General features: G+C 45.2%; 1 protein-coding gene across 2 annotated transcripts; it reads left to right on the top strand.

Moving 5' to 3' along the window:
* The first annotated feature begins 4,836 nt into the window (after positions 1-4,836).
* On the top strand, positions 4,837-22,124 carry LOC112267288 (P2Y purinoceptor 3). Of its 2 annotated transcripts, none has more exons than XM_024445553.2 (3): positions 4,837-5,157; positions 20,297-20,735; positions 20,932-22,124. In XM_024445553.2, exons 1-3 carry the CDS (start codon positions 5,061-5,063, stop codon positions 21,632-21,634), a joined length of 1,239 nt encoding a protein of 412 aa, XP_024301321.1. In that variant the 5' UTR covers positions 4,837-5,060; the 3' UTR covers positions 21,635-22,124. The 2 variants fall into 2 exon arrangements, with proteins under 2 accessions (XP_024301321.1, XP_024301323.1); XM_024445555.2 differs by lacking the exon at positions 4,837-5,157 and adding an exon at positions 5,237-5,804 and having other exon boundaries at positions 20,932-22,123.
* The last annotated feature ends 54 nt before the right edge of the window (positions 22,125-22,178 follow it).

Below are 22,178 nucleotides of genomic sequence, written 5' to 3'. Positions count from 1 at the left end.
CGTTCTTCGCGTTCAATGATACCAAATTCCTAGCTGCAGACTAGTAATTAATATCAAAGACTTGTTCTTATTCTGTCGGTATCGATAGTCTAAGAGTTTAACCACGTGGTATGGTTAAAAGATTCTGCAATAGTCTGCAACCTTCGTCCTCCCGTGACTGAGAGAAACATGGTCTACTTAGAATTTCTCAAAGTTGTGTTTTATTTGGAATTGCAGAAAAGGGCTGTCCCAGGATGCCTGACCCTAACTGGGCTCATGGGCGGTCCTCTGATTTAGTTCAACTCAAAAGGGAATTGGAGTTTCCTTCATTAAACAGTCCAAAATCACATTACACAATTTTACAAACAGTATCATACTCACTCATTCATCTTATACAACAATTAGATGTAAACCTCATATCTGAGGCTATTATATAAACAGCGTTATGGTAATGTGGCCACACCATCTCCCATGAGCTTCCCCAAGTTGTAACAAACGGACCAGATCGTAGCTAGATTCTTCACCGATCTTTTATACCTTCTCCGGAACATAAATGTTGTTCGGACCTCAAGTTCTGTGAGGTGGAAGAAATTCCTTTGTTCTCTATGAAACTTCATTCTATCTCTATACTGTGTGGCCATATAACAGGGTCTTCCCTAGGAATTTACGACCTCACTCTGACCACAGCAGTCTGGTTGTAGAAGCAGAGAGCGGGGGATGGTGCTCGTTGTACTCAAAGAGGGCAACGTCATGACATACCCCCCCTGGTGGTTTGGATCTTGTTTGTCCTGCAAGTTACAAATCAACATAAAATCATGAACACGTGATGTCCTGTTTGTAGATCATCATTACAGTCCCCTCTGGTGGTTGAACTTGGTAGACTTCTCTGAAAGCGGAGCAGTCCACCACAAGGATGGCAGTTGATGTCCGGTTGGTGATCGCCGTTGCGATCCCTTCTAGTGATGTTCCTTGGTAGGTTCCCTGGAAGCTGCAAAGTACCCCAGAGAGGGCCAGGGGACGTCCTGATTGGTGATCGCCGTTGCGCCCCCCCCCCCTCTGGTGGTTTACCTTGGTAGGCTCCCTGACAGCGGGGCATGCCGCCACAAGGATGGCCCGTTGGTGTCTGGATTTGGTGTCTGGATTTGGCCCGTTGGTCGTCTGGTCGTCATCCAGACTGGAAGATCTGGGCAGTAACTTGGGCAGATGTTAACAACGCACACACACTCATGAAATATATATAATTACATTAATTCCCCAACGAGTGGCGTTGTGGCACTAAGTGATGGTTGTATGGGGACTTTGTTTATGGCTCTATCACTTCCTAAGTGTCAAAGGAACTGAACCGAAAAGGAATGAAAGCATAAACAAAAGATATACAAAATATAGTTCTCACACTAAAATCATCTAATTGGACTGTATTCTATATACGTCCAATGTTCTGGCAAAATGACTATCATGGCATTGTCTCTAATGCCATATCTAGGGTTTTCCTACTTGGTGTGTTGCTTAGGCACTATCCTAAGTTGATAACTATATGATACGTTTACAGCTGTAAGGCACTAGTTTTGGGCAGTCTACAGGGATGACCTATGGACTTCTGGGAAGAAAACTGGTGAGTGCTGTAGAGTCAAAGGCCTAGAAGTAAATGTTCAACTTTACTAAGGCTGGTAATTAGCTTGGACCCTTAAGTGATCCTAGCATAAATCGTAAATTGGATGTTCCGTTGTGCATGTGCGTTTATGCTTGCATAAAGCAGAGAGCGGGGGATGGTGCTCGCTGTACCCAAAGAGGGCAACGTCATGACAGTATTATATTTCTATGTTGGTGTGTGTGTGTATGGTTCCCAATTGGAGGCAGCTGATAATCGTTACCTCTAATTGGGGATCATACTTAGTGTCCTTTTCCCCACCTGCTATGGGGGATATTGTTTTGTATGAGTGCCAATGTGCGCTACGTATTTCACGATCGTTATATCTTTGTTGTTTTGGGAGTTTCACTATCATTAAAATGTGGAACTCTACTCACGCTGCGCCTTGGTCCAATTATAGATACTTTGTTCGTGTCAATGGCATAGAGAGAAATAGTCGACGTGGCATAATTCTTATAATAACTACAACCTAAAACTTCTTAACTGGGAATATTGAAGAACTGGGAATATTGAACCACCAGCTTTCATATGTTCTCATGTTCTGAGCAAGGAACTTAAACGTTACATGGCACATATTGCACTTTTACTTTTTTCTCCAACACTGTGTTTTTGCATTATTTAAACCAAATTGAGCATGTTTCATTATTTATTTGAGACTAAATTAATTTTATGTATGTATTATATGAAGTTAAAATAAATGTGTTCATTGTTCATTCAGTATTGTTGTAATTGTCCTGGTCCTCCAATAATCGGTATCGTTATCAGCGCTAAAAAAAAATCATAATCAGTCGACCTCTACGGCAAGACTGTTAGTTCATTTTATTATTATGTTATTCTGCTCTGGGTTAACCATCTCTATCCAAGGTGTTTTCCATTAATTTCCATTAATTTATTAATCACATGATGCCATTGTTGGTGCAGGACATGAAATTAAAATGAAAATGTTGTATATATTTATGTAGTCAACTGTTTGTTTATTTATTATTCCTTCATTCATTTAGCAGACGACGTGAAATGTGCATTTTATTCAAACATTATATAATTTGATGCAGAATGGTGTTCATTGAGGACATACAGTGGGTTAAGCTATATATGGGGCGGCAGGGTAGCCTAGTGGTTAGAGCTTTGGAGCGTTGGACTAGTAACCGGAAGGTTGCAAGTTCAAACCCCTGAGCTGACAAGGTACAAATCTGTCGTTCTGCCCCTGAACAGGCAGTTAACCCACTGTTCCTAGGCCGTCATTGAAAATAAGAATTTGTTCTTAACTGACTTGCCTGGTTAAATAAAGGTAAAAAAAAAAATATATATATATATATATATATATATATATATTTCAGTTGAGGACATATTTCTTCAAGGCTACTGGATCCTGAACAGCAGCCAGGCTTCAGTATTGACAGATTCTATAAAAAAGGTAATAAAAGTTGAGACAGGGCCAGAGGCGTGTTATATTATTTTGATTGTTTTCTCTCTGGAGAGAACGTGATGAAGCTCATCCATCATCTTCTGCACTTTATATTTACAGCATTATGCTGGCAGCAGAGTAGCTGCAGTGCAACCTACAGCATTATGCTGGCAGCAGAGTAGCTGCAGTGCAACCTACAGCATTATACTGGCAGCAGAGTAGCTGCAGTGCAACCTACAGCATTATACTGGCAGCAGAGTAGCTGCAGTGCAACCTACAGCATTATACTGGCAGCAGAGTAGCTGCAGTGCAACCTACAGCATTATACTGGCAGCAGAGTAGCTGCAGTGCAACCTACAGCATTATGCTGGCAGCAGAGTAGCTGCAGTGCAACCTACAGCATTATACTGGCAGCAGAGTAGCTGCAGTGCAATCTACAGCATTATACTGGCAGCAGAGTAGCTGCAGTGCAACCTACAGCATTATGCTGGCAGCAGAGTAGCTGCAGTGCAACCTACAGCATTATGCTGGCAGCAGAGTAGCTGCAGTGCAACCTACAGCAATATACTGGCAGCAGAGTAGCTGCAGTGCAACCTACAGCATTATACTGGCAGCAGAGTAGCTGCAGTGCAACCTTCAGCATTATACTGGCAGCAGAGTAGCTGCAGTGCAACCTACAGCATTATACTGGCAGCAGAGTAGCTGCAGTGCAACCTACAGCATTATACTGGCAGCAGAGTAGCTGCAGTGCAACCTACAGCATTATGCTGGCAGCAGAGTAGCTGCAGTGCAACCTACAGCATTATGCTGGCAGCAGAGTAGCTGCAGTGCAACCTACAGCATTATACTGGCAGCAGAGTAGCTGCAGTGCAACCTACAGCATTATACTGGCAGCAGAGTAGCTGCAGTGCAACCTACAGCATTAATGTTAAATTCATTTTTTGATATTTGACCGTGCATTCTAGTGTTTTACTGTTGAAATTGCAGAAAAGTCTTAGTGTGACAGCCCTCCCCCTCCTTTTTACGTGTGAACTATACTTCTTGTGAGAAATTGATACAAGCAGAGCACACCTGTGGGAAGCTAGCCACAATGAGGAATAGTCACAATAGTGGAATTTACAGTTTGCCTTCAAAATAAAAGTCCCCAATTAAAACTGATAGCAACGGATACAAATAGTGGAATAATGCCATGTTTGGACGAGACAATGCTAAAAAAACAAGGTTGGAATGTTGTTTATATAACTTAAAGTTTTATATATATATATATATATATATACACTGTGTAGGCACTTACCTATGGAGGGTGCACCAATGATATGGGGTATCAGTTTACTCAGTGACACCTACAGAACACAACTATGCAGAGTTTACACAAATATTGGTGTCATTGGGTCGATATTGCAGGACTCTGAAACCACTGTGAAATGATCCACATTAAGCTCACCATTCAACCTATTGTGCATTTGACATACACTCTGAATTATCCAAAATGATAAATCCCATATTGGTCTTTCACAGTCAGGCCAACCCAAGCTGTTCTGTTCATTAGGCTAAAGTAGGACTACTATTGAAACAGATCAACTGAGTCAGAAATTCACCAGTTTCAGATGTTCCACAATTTTTTCCGGTTTTTCGTTCTCAAAGTCACACTTTTTTTTAAACAGCAAAACAAAAAATGATATGGTCAAAGTCCATAACAATGCTTAAACCACACCAGGAGACCACTTTTGAAGTCTGGGGAAAAAAATCTAATAAAATGTTGATTTTTGAGAATGGTTACCCTTTAGTTGACGTGTGCAGGCACGTGGCGCTACTGTTTGATTATCGGTGGTTCTGCAGCACATGAGATGGAGTTTGCAAAATAATTGGCCACTGGATTGATACAAATAATATACTTTGTAGCTAGTTAACGTTTAATAGAGAAGGTTTTTGGGAAAAGAAGACTGTTAGTGGTATCATTAGCATCACTATATTTGTCCTGTTTCTTAATTGTTTGAAACCTGGACGTTTTATTTTATATTATCAGGCATGTTTTTACCTTGCTTCAAAGTAGCCTATAGTCAAAACTCCCACCATAGAAACGTGAAGGAAATTATTTTTTATACGTGTCGGTGGGGATTAAGAAGTGAGTATAAGCAATGCCCACTGAAAAATAAGAGGTATAGGGCGTATACCCTCCACTACCCCACTGGGCTGCCTACTGGGTGTGAGCAAGGTTCCTTGTTCAAGACACATGTAACGTCATTAGCACGGAGTAATGAGTTGGATTCTGTTTCCACATGCAAAAGTGATTTGCTTTTGACAAACACTCTTTATCTGCCTTCCCAATGAAAAGTAGTTCGTAAATTCAAACATATATATTTTAAGGAAATAGACGTGTTTCTGGACGATGCACAATGCTGCCTTGTTGACAGCATGACCGAACGGCGAAGATTACTGTTGGATTTGAGACGGTGCTCCTCCCTCGGTGGTTTAGCCAGTTCAAGTCACGGGCCTAATAGACCGGTGCCGCGCGGCTCATCATACTCGAATCCGCCAAATGCCATTAATGTCATGCTCTTTTGTGCTGCGGAAAACATGAAAATCAGTTGGACTTTTTGAAGGATCTCTATTGATTGGCTTACTACTTTTTTTCATGAAAGTACTTCTTTGTTTGGGCTACTAGGCGACTGCCTGGTCAAACACGAGGTAGATTGAGGCACCTCCGCAGGGTTGTATCTCCCACTTGTTGACAGCTACAGAGAAAGTCGATATTTTGTCGCAGCTGCAGAGGTAAGAGTTACAATTTCAAATGCAGGCGACTTTAAATAACCTAATTGGCACATTGTATAGTCATTATACCATAGTAGTCTGAAACATGTTTCCAAATAATGTAAATAATTTTGGCAATGGCTCTCCGAATTAAATATGATCAAATCTTCGAGACAATTTTTTTTAGGCATGAGTTAATTACCTTTAAGGAGGGGGGATTTTGAGATCGAATTTAAAAAATGATCATGAAATATACCCATTCATTCTTGAAGAATATAATTGATAAATGCCTAGTGAGCTTATACACTTATTTTACTCCATTGTTTGTAAATAAAGTAATGTAAACCAATACTGTATAGCCTCAAAACACGATTTAAAACTAGAATCTTGTTTCATGGTTGGTCAGTCCTTTCATCCATAACGTTGTTAGTGAATTTGAGAGTGGATACATTTCTCCAGTCCCTCAGTTGTTTACCCAAACAGTGGTGGGGTAACTTCTATGTTATTGTTTGATCTGCAGATTCCCCCTTTAAAACACATAGCTATTTTAACCTGTCTTCACGTGTCAACAACACCAGGTGTCCTAATATTGCTATTCAATAACCTTCACTGTGTCATGATGAATGGTTGGGAATTTGTAGTCCTGTTGCTGTAATTTGGAAAAACAGGAAGTCCTCTTTTTGGTGGTGCACTTTAGAGCAGCGCGTTGATAAAGCCAACCCTTGAGTTACTCTTTCCTCAAGTACACACACGTTGTTTGAGATTCAAAAATATTTTTATTAGAAACAGCAAGGACTATGTTGTGCATATGGAGTACAGTACCCACTCAGTTTTACAGCTTTCCGTAGCGCTAGCTCTACCTTCCTTCCCAGACATGTTTAGGCTACTCATTGTTTTCCATTTCCCCTATATGCATTTAGCAGTGACATTTATCATGGACTCCTGCTAACTCTTCCTCTGCTGCTGAATAAATTCCTAGGGAAACACTGCTAATTATTTATAAAAACACATGGCCGATGAATGATATACAGCTGGTGCTATGACAGTGTTCTCTTTAACACCTCACAGCAGAATAGTGTGTCTGTCTGTGTACACCTGTGTGTGTCTGTCTGTGTACACCTGTGTGTGTCTGTCTGTGTACACCTGTGTGTGTCTGTCTGTGTACACCTGTGTGTGTCTGTCTGTGTACACCTGTGTGTGCATCTTTTGTAATGGAAAACATAATATGTGTATAGTGGCCACAGCTGTGTTCCCAGTAAAAGTCCTGTTGGGTCAGACCACACCGGACATTAGTCAGGGTCCTGTGGGTGCTTTCTCTGTCTCCACTGGCACAGACATAGTTGACATAGAGGCTGGAGGGAGATTGAGAAGCAGTGTGTAGTCTATGTTAACTGCTTCTCTCCTGGTCTGATGGGGGGGGGGATGGGTGTTCATTCAGGGATGGATGGACTATACAGGTTGGTGCCATTGCTACAGATGGTGGATTTGAGGAGTTCCTCCCTGACATATTAAAGTGCTTTGAGACCTGGTGAGGAATAACAAAACCATCCATTAACATGGTTTCCTGAGCAAGGCAGTTAACCCACTGTCCCCCAGGCAGTTAACCCACTGTCCCCGGGCAGTTAACCCACTGTCCTCGGGCAGTTAACCCACTGTCCCCCAGGCAGTTAACCCACTGTCCCCGGGCAGTTAACCCACTGTCCCCGGGCAGTTAACCCACTGTCCCCGGGCAGTTAACCCACTGTCCCCGGGCAGTTAACCCACTGTCCCCGGGTTAACCCACTGTCCCCGTTAACCCACTGTCCCCCGGGCAGTTAACCCACTGTCCCCGGGCAGTTAACCCACTGTCCCCGGGCAGTTAACCCACTGTCCCCGGGCAGTTAACCCACTGTCCCCGGGCAGTTAACCCACTGTCCCCCGGGCAGTTAACCCACTGTCCCCCGGGCAGTTAACCCACTGTCCCCCGGGCAGTTAACCCACTGTCCCCGGGCAGTTAACCCACTGTCCCCGGGCAGTTAACCCACTGTCCCCCGGGCAGTTAACCCACTGTCCCCCGGGCAGTTAACCCACTGTCCCCCGGGCAGTTAACCCGCCGTCCCCCGGGCACCAAAGACGTGGATGTTAAGGCAGCCCCCCCTCACCTTTCTGATTCAGAGGGGTTGGGTTAAATGCAGAAGACACATTTCAGTTGAAGACATTCTGCTGGACAACTGACAAGGTATTCCCCTTTCACTTTCCTTTATTGGTCAGAGTTAACTGTCCTGCATGTCTCTGTAGTTTTAATAACGGTCCTTTCACCAGCTGCACATTCACTTCCTCCTCGCCTTGCGAAACCATGACAACTTCTGCCTCGGTGACAGAGGTGTCTGTACAAACCCCTTGACGATGCACTAGAGAGGCTCTTCAGAGCAGAAGTGCCGAAACACCCCTGTAGGATCTCCTTTTGGGTGTAACTGAAAGTCAGGAGCTGTAAGACTGTAGGGGTTTGGAGACTAAAAAGAAGTAGTTTGTAGAATTGGTATTGAGCTACAGTACTTAACGAATAAGTAGTTTGTAGAATTGGTATTGAGCTACAGTACTTAACGAATAAGTAGTTTGTAGAATTGGTATTGAGCTACAGTACTTAACGAATAAGTAGTTTGTAGAATTGGTATTGAGCTACAGTACTTAACGAATAAGTAGTTTGTAGAATTGGTATTGAGCTACATGCTGAATAAGCTGGTCTACTCGCTATGACATCAGATAGATAGCTTGATGTTGCACTTAGCAGCGCAGACCGGTGTCAGGACGCTTAGCAGCGCAGACCGGTGTCAGGACGCTTGGCAGCGCAGACCGGTGTCAGGACGCTTAGCTGCGCAGGAGCAGAGCGCAGACCGGTGTCAGGACGCTTAGCTGCGCAGACCGGTGTCAGGACGCTTGGCAGCGCAGACCGGTGTCAGGACGCTTGGCAGCGCAGACCGGTGTCAGGACGCTTAGCAGCGCAGACCGGTGTCAGGACGCTTAGCAGAGCAGACCGGTGTCAGGACGCTTAGCAGCGCAGACCGGTGTCAGGACGCTTAGCTGCGCAGACCGGTGTCAGGACGCTTAGCAGCGCAGACCGGTGTCAGGACGCTTGGCAGCGCAGACCGGTGTCAGGACGCTTGGCAGCGCAGACCGGTGTCAGGACGCTTGGCAGCGCAGACCGGTGTCAGGACGCTTGGCAGCGCAGACTGCTGCTTCTGTGTATCAGATCAGATTTTTAGCCTCTTTCCAGTCCCCTCTAGCTGTTCCCCCTCTAGCTGTTCCCCTCCCCTAGCTGTTCCCTCCCTAGCTGTTCCCCCTAGCTGTCCCCCCTAGCTGCCCCCCCCTAGTGTTGGTTCCCCCTAGTGTTGGTTCCCCCTAGCTGTTCCCCCCCTAGCTGTTCCCCTCTCCCTAGCTGTTCCCCCTAACTGTGTCATCCCAGGGGAGAAGCCAGCTCTGATGGTAGTAATCCATAATGGTAGCTGTTGTTTGTTGTAATATTGACCCACAGTAGCACACAGAAATCTGGACACAAACTTGTTATCTTGAAGTGTTGGTGTCCCCGCTGGGTTAGGTGAGGGTCCGATTTGGGTTAGAAATAAACCCTGGTAACTTCCACTTTTTCCTGTATGTCTATTTTAGAGTTGTACCTCGTCTGTCCTGAGATTGATTGATGGGGTTTGTTTCTAAGGTTACGACGTCTGTCCAGATTGATTGATGATGTAAATTCATTTAACCAGATATGGCCTTGGCTTTTGTGTGTGTGTGTGTGTGTGTGTGTGTGTGTGTGTGTGTGTGTGTGTGTGTGTGTGTGTCAGAGCTGTAGACAGGGCGACCGCCCCTCATCCATCCAGTAAAATCACAGACTGAAGAGGAGACAGCAGCATTAGTCATTGATTAGGCTGAGGAAAAGATGCCTTCCTCACATGGTCAGGGATTTAATCAGAGAATTTAATTATTGTGTGTGTGTGTGTAATCACTGTGCACGAGAAAGAGCAAATGGAAGATGAGGCTTAATGTTATCTTGTTGATATCTGATGTGTCTGGTTTTGGTCTCCTGCTCATGCAGTTCATAAATAAGTGTGTGTGACACAGCGTGTGCCTGGGTGTGTGATCTCCACACGTGAAGTGTGTCTGACAGCTTCAGCAGTGTGTGAGTTTGCTTCCTGAGTATTCTCTGGATTAGACACACCACCACACTAGGTGGGCAATCTGGAGCTTTTTATTGGAAATGCACACACTCCTCAGAGATGTTTTCCAATGAAATGAGAGGCGCTGGGCAAACACTTTGCCCACAGGGCCATGGCAGCACTTCAGGGGGCTGGTGAGGGGACACACATTCACAGAGAGGGAGTACTTCAGCCATCACACACATTCACAGAGAGGGAGTACTTCAGCCATCACACACATTCACAGAGAGGAGTACTTCAGCCATCACACACATTCACAGAGAGGGAGTACTTCAGCCATCACACACATTCACAGAGAGGGAGTACTTCAGCCATCACACACATTCACAGAGAGGGAGTACTTCAGCCATCACACACATTCACAGAGAGGGAGTACTTCAGCCATCACACACACTTACAGAGAGGGATTACTTCAGCCATCACACACATTCACAGAGAGGGAGTATTTCAGCCATCACACACATTCACAGAGAGGGAGTACTTCAGCCATCACACACATTCACAGCGTACTAGAGAAAGTGAGAGATGGGGGGGTTAAATCAGCTGCCAGGAAACTGGTACTTCACACACCACACACACACACTGTGATGTGGAATATTGGCACTCCCTTTCATCCCCCTCACTTGTCATTCCTGGTATGAAATGTTGTGAAACCATGCATCACTGTTCAGACAATAGAAGCCTAGTATGTTTGTCTGAGATTGGCTTTGGAAGTCAGCTCTAGCAATCTAACACTTGCCCACTTGTGGTTTGGACTGAGAGAGAGATGTGGGTGATAATGATGACGTTGATGGTAGAGGTTAAGAGATTGACGGGAAGGGGCTAGGATAAGAGATTGATGGTGATGGGGCTAGGATAAGAGATTGATGGTGAAGGGGCTAGGATAAGACGTTGATAGTGAAGGGGCTAGGATAAGACGTTGATGTTGATGGTGAAGGGGCTAGGATAAGATGAAGGGGCTAGGATAAGACGTTGGTGAAGGGGCTAGGATAAGATGTTGGTGAAGGGGCTAGGATAAGATGTTGATGGTGAAGGGGCTAGGATAAGATGAAGGGGCTAGGATAAGACGGTGGTGAAGGGGCTAGGATAAGACGTTGGTGGTGAAGGGGCTAGGATAAGACGATGGTGAAGGGGCTAGGATAAGATGTTGATGGTGAAGGGGCTAGGATAAGAAGTTGATGGTGAAGGGGCTAGGATAAGAGATTGATGGTGAAGGGGCTAGGATAAGAGATTGATGGTGAAGGGGCTAGGATAAGAGATTGATGGTGAAGGGGCTAGGATAAGAGATTGATGGTGAAGGGACTAGGATAAGAGATTGATGGTGAAGGGACTAGGATAAGAGATTGATGGTGATGGTGAAGGGGCTAGGATAAGATGGTGATGGTGAAGGGGCTAGGATAAGACGGTGATGGTGAAGGGGCTAGGATAAGACATTGATGGTGAAGGGGCTAGGATAAGAGATTTATGGTGAAGGGGCTGGGATAAGAGATTGATGGTGAAGGGCTAGGATAAGACGTTGGTGGTGAAGGGGCTAGGATAAGATGTTGATGCGAAGGGACTAGGATAGGACGTTGATGTTGGTGGTGAAGGGGCTAGGATAAGAGATTGATGGTGAAGGGGCTAGGATAAGAGATTGATGGTGAAGGGGCTAGGATAAGAGATTGATGGTGAAGGGGCTAGGATAAGATGTTGATGGTGAAGGGACTAGGAGAAGAGATTGATGGTGAAGGGGCTAGGATAAGACGTTGGTGGTGAAGGGACTAGGATAAGACGTTGGTGGTGAAGGGGCTAGGATAAGATGTTGATGCGAAGGGACTAGGATAGGACGTTGATGTTGGTGGTGAAGGGGCTAGGATAAGACGTTGGTGGTGAAGGGGATAGGATAAGACGTTGGTGGTGAAGGGGATAGGATAAGACGTTGGTGGTGAAGGGGCTAGGATAAGAGATTGGTGGTGAAGGGGCTAGGATAAGAGATTGGTGGTGAAGGGGCTAGGATAAGAGATTGCTGGTGAAGGGGCTAGGATAAGAGATTGGTGGTGAAGGGGCTAGGATAAGAGATTGATGGTGAAGGGGCTAGGATAAGAGATGTTGATGGTGAAGGGGCTAGGATAAGAGATGTTGATGGTGAAGGGGCTAGGATAAGAGATGTTGATGGTGAAGGGGCTAGGATAAGAGATGTTGATGGTGAAGGGGCTAGGATAAGAGATTGATGGTGAAGGGGCTAGGATAAGGCGTTGATAGTGAAGGGGCTAGGATAAGACGTTGATGTTGATGGTGAAGGGGCTAGGATAAGATGGTGAAGGGGCTAGGATAAGATGGTGAAGAGGCTAGGATAAGATGTTGATGGTGAAGGGGCTAGGATAAGACGATGGTGAAGGGGCTAAGATAAGAGATTGATGGTGAAGGGGCTAAGATAAGAGATTGATGGTGAAGTGGCTAAGATAAGATGTTGATGGTGAAGGGACTAGGATAAGAGATTGATGGTGAAGTGGCTAGGATAAGACGTTGGTGGTGAAGGGGCTAGGATAAGAGATTGGTGGTGAAGGGGCTAGGATAAGAGATTGGTGGTGAAGGGGCTAGGATAAGAGATTGGTGGTGAAGGGGCTAGGATAAGAGATTGATGGTGAAGGGGCTAGGATAAGAGATGTTGATGGTGAAGGGGCTAGGATAAGATGTTGATGCGAAGGGACTAGGATAGGACGTTGATGTTGGTGGTGAAGGGGCTGGGATAAGACGTTGGTGGTGAAGGGGCTAGGATAAGACGTTGGTGGTGAAGGGGCTAGGATAAGAGGTTGGTGGTGAAGGGGCTAGGATAAGAGATTGATGGTGAAGGGGCTAGGATAAGAGATTGATGGTGAAGGGGCTAGGATAAGAGATTGATGGTGAAGGGGCTAGGATAAGAGATGTTGATGGTGAAGGGGCTAGGATAAGAGATCTTGACGGTGAAGGGGCTAGGATAAGAGATTGATGGTGAAGGGGCTAGGATAAGAGATTGATGGTGAAGGGGCTAGGATAAGAGATTGATGGTGAAGGGGCTAGGATAAGACATTGATGGTGATGGTGAAGGGGCTAGGATAAGACATTGATGGTGAAGGGGCTAGGATAAGATGTTGATGGTGAAGGGACTAGGATCAAATCAAATCAAATTTTATTTGTCACATACAAATGGTTAGCAGATGTTAATGCGAGTGTAGCGAAATGCTTGTGCTTCTAGTTCCGACAATGCAGTAATAACGAGCAAGTAATCTAACTAACAATTCCAAAAAAACTACTGTCATACACAGTGTAAGGGGATAAAGAATATGTACATAAGGATATATGAATGAGTGATGGTACAGAGCAGCATAGGCAAGATACAGTAGATGATATCGAGTACAGTATATACATATGAGATAAGTATGTAAACCAAGTGGCATAGTTAAAGTGGCTAGTGATACATGTATTACATAAGGATGCAGTCGATGATATAGAGTACAGTATCAACGTATGCATATGAGATGAACAATGTAGGGTAAGTAACATTATATAAGGTAGCATTGTTTAAAGTGGCTAGTGATATATTTACATCATTTCCCATCGATTCCCATGATTAAAGTGGCTGGAGTAGAGTCAGTGTCATTGACAGTGTGTTGGCAGTAGCCACTCAATGTTAGTGGTGGCTGTTTAACAGTCTGATGGCCTTGAGATAGAAGCTGTTTTTCAGTCTCTCGGTCCTAGCTTTGATGCACCTGTACTGACCTCGCCTTCTGGATGGCAGCGGGGTGAACAGGCAGTGGCTCGGGTGGTTGATGTCCTTGATGATCTTTATGGCCTTCCTGTAGCATCGGGTGGTGTAGGTGTCCTGGAGGGCAGGTAGTTTGCCCCGGTGATGCGTTGTGCAGACCTCACTACCCTCTGGAGAGCCTTACGGTTGAGGGCGGTGCAGTTGCCATACCAGGCGGTGATACAGCCCGCCAGGATGCTCTCGATTGTGCATCTGTAGAAGTTTGTGAGTGCTTTTGGTGACAAGCCGAATTTCTTCAGCCTCCTGAGGTTGAAGAGGCGCTGCTGCGCCTTCCTCACGATGCTGTCTGTGTGAGTGGACCAATTCAGTTTGTCTGTGATGTGTATGCCGAGGAACTTAAAACTTGCTACCCTCTCCACTACTGTTCCATCGATGTGGATGGGGGTGTTCCCTCTGCTGTTTCCTGAAGTCCACAATCATCTCCTTAGTTTTGTTGACGTTGAGTGTGAGGTTATTTTCCTGACACCACACTCCGAGGGCCCTCACCTCCTCCCTGTAGGCCGTCTCGTCGTTGTTGGTAATCAAGCCTACCACTGTTGTGTCGTCCGCAAACTTGATGATTGAGTTGGAGGCGTGCATGGCCACGCAGTCGTGGGTGAACAGGGAGTACAGGAGAGGGCTCAGAACGCACCCTTGTGGGGCCCCAGTGTTGAGGATCAGCGGGGAGGAGATGTTGTTGCCTACCCTCACCACCTGGGGGCGGCCCGTCAGGAAGTCCAGTACCCAGTTGCACAGGGCGGGGTCGAGACCCAGGGTCTCGAGCTTGATGACGAGCTTGGAGGGTACTATGGTGTTGAATGCCGAGCTGTAGTCGATGAACAGCATTCTCACATAGGTATTCCTCTTGTCCAGATGGGTTAGGGCAGTGTGCAGTGTGGTTGAGATTGCATCGTCTGTGGACCTATTTGGGCGGTAAGCAAATTGGAGTGGGTCAAGGGTGTCAGGTAGGGTGGAGGTGATATGGTCCTTGACTAGTCTCTCAAAGCACTTCATGATGACGGATGTGAGTGCTACGGGGCGGTAGTCGTTTAGCTCAGTTACCTTAGCTTTCTTGGGAACAGGAACAATGGTGGCCCTCTTGAAGCATGTGGGAACAGCAGACTGGTATAGGGATTGATTGAATATGTCCGTAAACACACCGGCCAGCTGGTCTGCGCATGCTCTGAGGGCGCGGCTGGGGATGCCGTCTGGGCCTGCAGCCTTGCGAGGGTTAACACGTTTAAATGTCTTACTCACTTCGGCTGCAGTGAAGGAGAGACCGCATGTTTCCGTTGCAGGCCGTGTCAGTGGCACTGTATTGTCCTCAAAGCGGGCAAAAAAGTTATTTAGTCTGCCTGGGAGCAAGACATCCTGGTCCGTGACTGGGCTGGGTTTCTTCCTGTAGTCTAGCCCCTTCACCATCAATCTCTTATCCTAGGATAAGACGGTGATGGTGATGGTGAAGGGGCTAGGATAAGACATTGATGGTGAAGGGGCTAGGATAAGAGATTGATGGTGAGGGGGCTAGGATAAGAGATTGATGGTGGGATTGGTGAGATTGATGGTGAAGGGGCTAGGATAAGATGTTGATGGTGAAGGGACTAGGAGAAGAGATTGAGATTGATGGTGAAGGGGCTAGGATAAGATGTTGGTGGTGAAGGGACTAGGATAAGACGTTGGTGGTGAAGGGGCTAGGATAAGATGTTGATGCGAAGGGACTAGGATAGGACGTTGATGTTGGTGGTGAAGGGGCTAGGATAAGACGTTGGTGGTGAAGGGGCTAGGATAAGACGTTGGTGAAGGGGCTAGGATAAGAGATTGGTGGTGAAGGGGCTAGGATAAGAGATTGGTGGTGAAGGGGCTAGGATAAGAGATTGGTGGTGAAGGGGCTAGGATAAGAGATGTTGATGGTGAAGGGGCTAGGATAAGAGATGTTGATGGTGAAGGGGCTAGGATAAGAGATCTTGACGGTGAAGGGGCTAGGATAAGAGATTGACGGTGAAGGGGCTAGGATAAGAGATTGATGGTGAAGGGGCTAGGATAAGAGATTGATGGTGAAGGGGCTAGGATAAGACATTGATGGTGATGGTGAAGGGGCTAGGATAAGACATTGATGGTGAAGGGGCTAGGATAAGATGTTGATGGTGAAGGGACTAGGATAAGAGATTGACGGTGAAGGGGCTAGGATAAGAGATTGATGGTGAAGGGGCTAGGATAAGAGATTGATGGTGAAGGGGCTAGGATAAGAGATTGATGGTGAAGGGGCTAGGATAAGAGATTGATGGTGAAGGGGCTAGGATAAGACATTGATGGTGATGGTGAAGGGGCTAGGATAAGACATTGATGGTGAAGGGGCTAGGATAAGATGTTGATGAAGGGACTAGGATAAGAGATTGATGGTGAAGGGACTAGGATAAGAGATTGATGGTGAAGGGGCTAGGATAAGAGATTGATGGTGAAGGGGCTAGGATAAGAGATTGATGGTGAAGGGGCTAGGATAAGAGATTGATGGTGAAGGGGCTAGGATAAGACATTGATGGTGATGGTGAAGGGGCTAGGATAAGACATTGATGGTGAAGGGGCTAGGATAAGATGTTGATGGTGAAGGGACTAGGATAAGAGATTGATGGTGAAGGGGCTAGGATAAGACGTTGGTGGTGAAGGGACTAAGGGAAGGGGATAGGATAAGAGAGAGATGTTGACGGTGAAGGGGCTAGGATAAGAGATGGTGAAGGGGCTAGGATAAGAGATGGTGAAGGGACTAGGTTAAGAGATGTTGAATGGGGCTAGGTTAAGAGAGAGATGGTGAAGGGGCTAGGTTAAGAGATGTTGATGGTGAAGGGGCTATGTTAAGAGAGAGATGTTGAAAGGGACTAGGTTAAGAGAGAAACGTTACCTTTTTTACATGGCACATATTGCACTTTTACTTCTTCAACACTTTGTTTTTGCATTATTTAAACCAAATTGAACATGTTTCATTATTTATTTGAGGCTAAATTGATTTTTATTAATGTGTTATATTAAGTTAAAGTAAGTGTTCATTCAGTATTGTTGTAATTCTCCTTATTACAAATAAAGGCAAAAAAAATCGGCCAATTTAATCGGTATCGGCTTTTTTTTGGTCCTCCAATAATTGGTATCGGTGTTGAAAAATCATAATCGGTCGACCTCTAGTGAAGGGGCTAGGATAAGAGAGAGATCTTGAAACCACAGACATAAAGTCGTGGCCAAAATTTATATTTGTGTCATTCTCAAAAGTTTTCACAAAGTTTGCTGCTTCAGTGTCTTTAGATATTTTTGTCAGATGTTACTATGGAATACTGAAGTATAATTACAAGCATTTCACAAGTGTCAAAGGCTTTTATTGACAATAACATGAAGTTGATGCAAAGAGTCAATATTTGCATTGTTGACCCTTCTTTTTCAAGACCTCTGCAATCTGCCCTGGCATGCTGTCAATTAACTTCTGGGCCACATCCTGACTGATGGCAGCCCATTCTTGCATAATCAATGCTTGGACTTTGTCAGAATTTGTGGGTTTTTGTTTGTCCACCCACCTCTTGAGGATTGACCACAAGTTCTCAATGGGATTAATGTCTGGGGAGTTTCCTGGCCATGGACTCAAAATATCAATGTTTTGTTCCCCGAGCTACTTAGTTATCACTTTTGCCTTATGGCAAGGTACTCCACCATGCTGGAAAAGGCATTGTTCGTCACCAAACTGGATGGCTGGGAGTAGTTGCTCTTGGAGGATGTGCTGGTACCATTCTTTATTCATGGCTGTGTTCTTAGGCAAAATTGTGAGTGAGCCCACTCCCTTGGCTGAGAAGCAACCCCACACATGAATGGTCTCAGGATGCTTTACTGTTGGTATGACACAGGTCTGATGGTAGCGCTCACCTTGTCTTCTCCGGACAAGCTTTTTTCCAGATGCCCCAAACAATCAGGAAGGGGATTCTTCAGAGAAAATGACTTTACCCCAGTCCTCAGCAGTCCAATCCCTGTACCTTTTGCACAATATCAGTCTGTCCCTGATGTTTTTCCTGGAGAGAAGTGGCTTCTTTGCTGCCCTTCTTGACACCAGGCCATCCTCCAAAAGTCTTTGCCTCACTGTGGTGGCAGATGCACTTACACCTGCCTGCTGCCATTCCTGAGCAAGCTCTGTACTGGTGGTGCCCAGATCCTGAAGCTGAATCAACTTTAGGAGACGGTCCTGGCACTTGCTGAACTTTCTTGGGGTCCCTGAAGCCTTCTTCAACACAATTGAACTGCTCTCCTTGAAGTTCTTAATGATCTGATAAATGGTTGATTTAGGTGCGATCTTACTGGCAGCAATATCCTTGCCTGTGAAGCCCTTTTTGTGCAAAGCAATGATGACGGCACGCGTTTCCTTGCCGGTAACCATGTTTGACAGAGGAAGAACAATGATTCCAAGCACCACCCTCCAGCTTCCAGTCTGTTATTAGAACTCAGTCAGCATGACAGAGTGATCTCCAGCCTTGTCCTCGTCAACACTCGAGAGAATCACTGACATGATGTCAGGTGGTCCTTTTGTGGCAGGGTTGAAATGCAGTGGATATGTTTTTGGTTGTGGCCAAAAGTTTTACAATCCAAGAGTGGGTAGTGGGGGGCTGACAGACAGGCACTCCCACTGCTAAACACTGTACTGGATTTTCCAGCACATTAATGTTTCTTATAAAAACAAGAAGTGATGCAGTCAGTTTTTCCTTAGTTAACTCTTAGCCAAGAGAGACTGGCAGCATAGTATTTATATCAGCCCTCTGATTTCAATGAAAAGCAAGACGTGCCGCTCTGTTCTGGGCCAGCTGCAGCTTAACTAGGTCTTTCCTTGCAGCACTGGACCATATAACTGGACAATAATCAAGATAAGATAAAACTAGAGCCTGCAGGACTTGCTTTGTGGAGTGTGGTGTCAAAAATGCAGAGCATCTCTTTATTACAGACAGATCTCTCTCTCCCCATCTTCACAGCCATTGAATCTATATGTTTTGACCATTTACAATCTAAATGAACACTAACTAATTTAGTCTCTTCAATTTGTTCAACTGCCACACCATTCATTACAAGATTCAGCTGAGGTCTACAATTTAGGGAATGATTTGTACCAAAAGCCATAACACAAGTTTTCTCAACAACAGGTTATGGTCAATAATATCAAAGGCTGCACTGAAATATAACAGTACAGCTCCCACAATCATCTTATTATCAATATCTTTCAACCAATCACCAGTCATTTGTGGCAGTGCAGTTGTGTGCCCTTCTCTATAAGTATGCTGAAAGTCTGTTGTTAATTTGTTTACAGAGAAGTAGCATTGTATTTGGTCAAACACCATTTTTTCCCAACGGTTTGCTAAGAGCTGGCAGCAAGCTGATAGGTCTGCTGTTAGAACCAATAAAGGCTGCTTTACCACGCTTTGGTAGTGGAATGACTTTGGCTTCCCTCCAGGCCTGAGGACAAAGACTTCCCTCTAGGCTCAGATGAAAGATATGACAGGAGTGGCTATAGAGTCAGCTACCATCCTCCATATCTTTCCATCTAACTTGTCAATGCCAGGAGCTTTGTCATTACTGATCAAAATACTTTTCCCACCTCTCCCACACTAACTTCACAAAATTCAAACTTGCAATGCTTTTCTTTCATTATTTGTTATTTTGTATACCTTAATACCATGGCTTACTGTTCGTTGTTGGCATTTCCCGCCTAAGTTTGCCCACTTTGCTAATGAAGTAATCATTAAAGTAATTGGCAACATCAAATGGTTTTGTGATGAATAAAAGCCATCTGATTTAATTTTTTCTTTCTTTATATCATTGATCTTGGCTTCATAATACAGTTTCTTCCTCTTTTTGTTGAGTTTAGTCACATTATTCCTCAACTTGCAGCCAGTCAGCCAGTCAGCTGTGCAGTCAGATGTATTAGCCACTCCTTTTTCCCCATCAGAGATGCAGAGAAGCATGTTTAGTTTCTTTTAAAAAGAAAGAAAAATAAGTATATTTTTGACATAGAATTAAGCATAATGCTTATGGCTCTAGATTGCAGGAAAAAGGTGTTTGGAAAAATCCTAAATGGTCCAATTTGCGGACGGGGGGGGCCAAGCCCCCCTACAGAGCACCTCCCCTAGCCATCCTCATGTACTTTGTGCCCCCTCAGATTTTTGGGGTTCATGACGCCAGTGCTAAGAGCTGGCAGCAAGCTGTGTATCTAACCTAACATAGCGTAAAGTGTATGCAGCTCTGTCTGAGCCTAAAAGAACGGGCACAATGGATTATGGTCATTGTAGTTGATTATCATGTTTCTGCACTGAACTAGGTTGAAAACTACAACTCCCTTCAGCCCTGCATACCACATAGTTCTTGACTTGATTTCTGTTGTGAATTATTTGTGTTGGGCTCACAAAAACAACTAAAAGTTATTCAAGTAATTGTACCGATGTCAGTCAATTAGTTATTTAACAACCACAAAAATAAAAATTGGTTAATTGCGCCGCACTGCAGGGTTGTCAACTTTGATGCAATTAACCCACTCCTCTCTGTTTCAGAATGTGAAGCTGTTGCCATGTCAATATCCTCTTTAGAAGTGTTCTCTACGGAACCGTTCCTAAATGGAACATTCACAGCAGAAGGTTCCTCCTCTGGACCATACACAGAACCCCACTCGGAGGACAACCTCATCGCCTTGGGCGACAACAATGTCACAGGGTCAGACTGCACCTATAAGGAGGATTTTAAGCGCTTCCTACTTCCTGCCATCTACAGTGTGGTCTTCCTGATTGGTCTGCCTCTGAATGGAGTGGTCATCCTGAAGATCTGGAGGTCACGACCCAACCTGACCCGGAGCAACGTCTACATGCTCAACCTGGCCACGGCTGACTTCCTGTATGTGATGTCACTACCTCTGCTCATCTACAACTACGCCAGTCATGACTACTGGCCCTTTGGAGAGCTGGCCTGCAAACTGGTCCGCTTTCAGTTCTACAGGTAGTAGAGCTACTCATTAACTGACCTATTCATATCGTAGTTCTATAGATTACTTGAAAAACTCATACTTACAGTTCTACAAGTAATAACGAGTCATACACTACATGTTACCTTTCTGCGGAGGGAGCTTTGAGTGTATTGTAGAGCGAGAACCCTGTCATTATAACATCAGAGATATTATTTATTGTTCCCACAGTAACCTGCATGGCAGTATCCTGTTCCTGACCTGTATCAGCCTCCAGCGCTACGTGGGCATCTGCCACCCTATGGCCGGCTGGCACAAGCAGGGGGGTCGCAGGCTGGCATGGGTGGTCTGTGGGGGAGTGTGGCTGGTGGTCGCCGTCCTCTGTGCCCCCACGTTCCACTACGCCTCCACAGGAACACAACGCAACCGCACCGTCTGTTACGACCTGAGTCCACCGGAGCACTCGGCTGACTACTACCCCTATGGGATGGCTCTGACCTGCCTGGGCTTCCTGTTGCCTTTTATGGGCATCGTGGCGTGCTACTGTCGTATGGGTCACCTCCTCTGCCGCCCGCCGTCCTATCAGGGTGTTAACATGGCCGCCTCAAGGGAGAAACGGGACAAGGCGGTGAAGATGATAGTCATCGTGGTGACGGTGTTCGCTGTGAGCTTCCTGCCGTTCCACCTTACTAAAACCATGTACCTGTTGGTACGAACCTTAGATGCTCCGTGTGCGACACGGAACCTGTTCTCAGTGATCTACAAGTGCACCAGGCCGTTCGCCAGCATGAACAGCGTTCTAGATCCTATACTGTTCTATTTCACACAGCCGCGGTTCCGCAGGAGCACCAGAATACTGGTCACCAAGATCACCACTCTCAGAGACAGGGAACCAAGATGTGAGAAAGTGAAAAACCTCACCAAGAACCCTTGATTATTTAGAACCCATGTTTAACTCGAAGCTCATTCAATGGCAAACTCACTTTGAAACAAAATAACTAAGGTGTGTGAGAAACATCCATAGTCCACAGTTATATTACACCTTGGGTTTTGGGTACTTAGAATCCATCCAGAACCCTCATTGACTTCTGCTCTGCCAGCATGGGAACAAGCCAGTGTGTTTTCTAAAATGCATGAAGTAGTCAGCCATAACACTGCGTTTGGTTGCCATAGTATTATGTAATGCATCCTGTATGTCTGTTTACTATATGAGCCACTAGGTGGCGTGTGTTACCTACATGTCCCATGGCCTTAAAGGAATAATCCACCCCAAACCACAAATTCCTATGATTAACAGTGTATGACACTAATATAAGAAAACAATATACACTGCTCAAAAAATAAATAAAGGGAACACTAAAATAACACATCCTAGATCTGAATGAATGAAATATTCTTATTAAATACTTTTTTCTTTACATAGTTGAATGTGCTGACAACAAAATCACACAAATTATCAATGGAAATCAAATTTATCA

Source organism: Oncorhynchus tshawytscha, linkage group LG14 (assembly GCF_018296145.1).
Source record: "Oncorhynchus tshawytscha isolate Ot180627B linkage group LG14, Otsh_v2.0, whole genome shotgun sequence".
NCBI lineage: Eukaryota > Metazoa > Chordata > Actinopteri > Salmoniformes > Salmonidae > Oncorhynchus > Oncorhynchus tshawytscha.
This window is presented reverse-complemented; position numbering and strand designations above follow the sequence as displayed.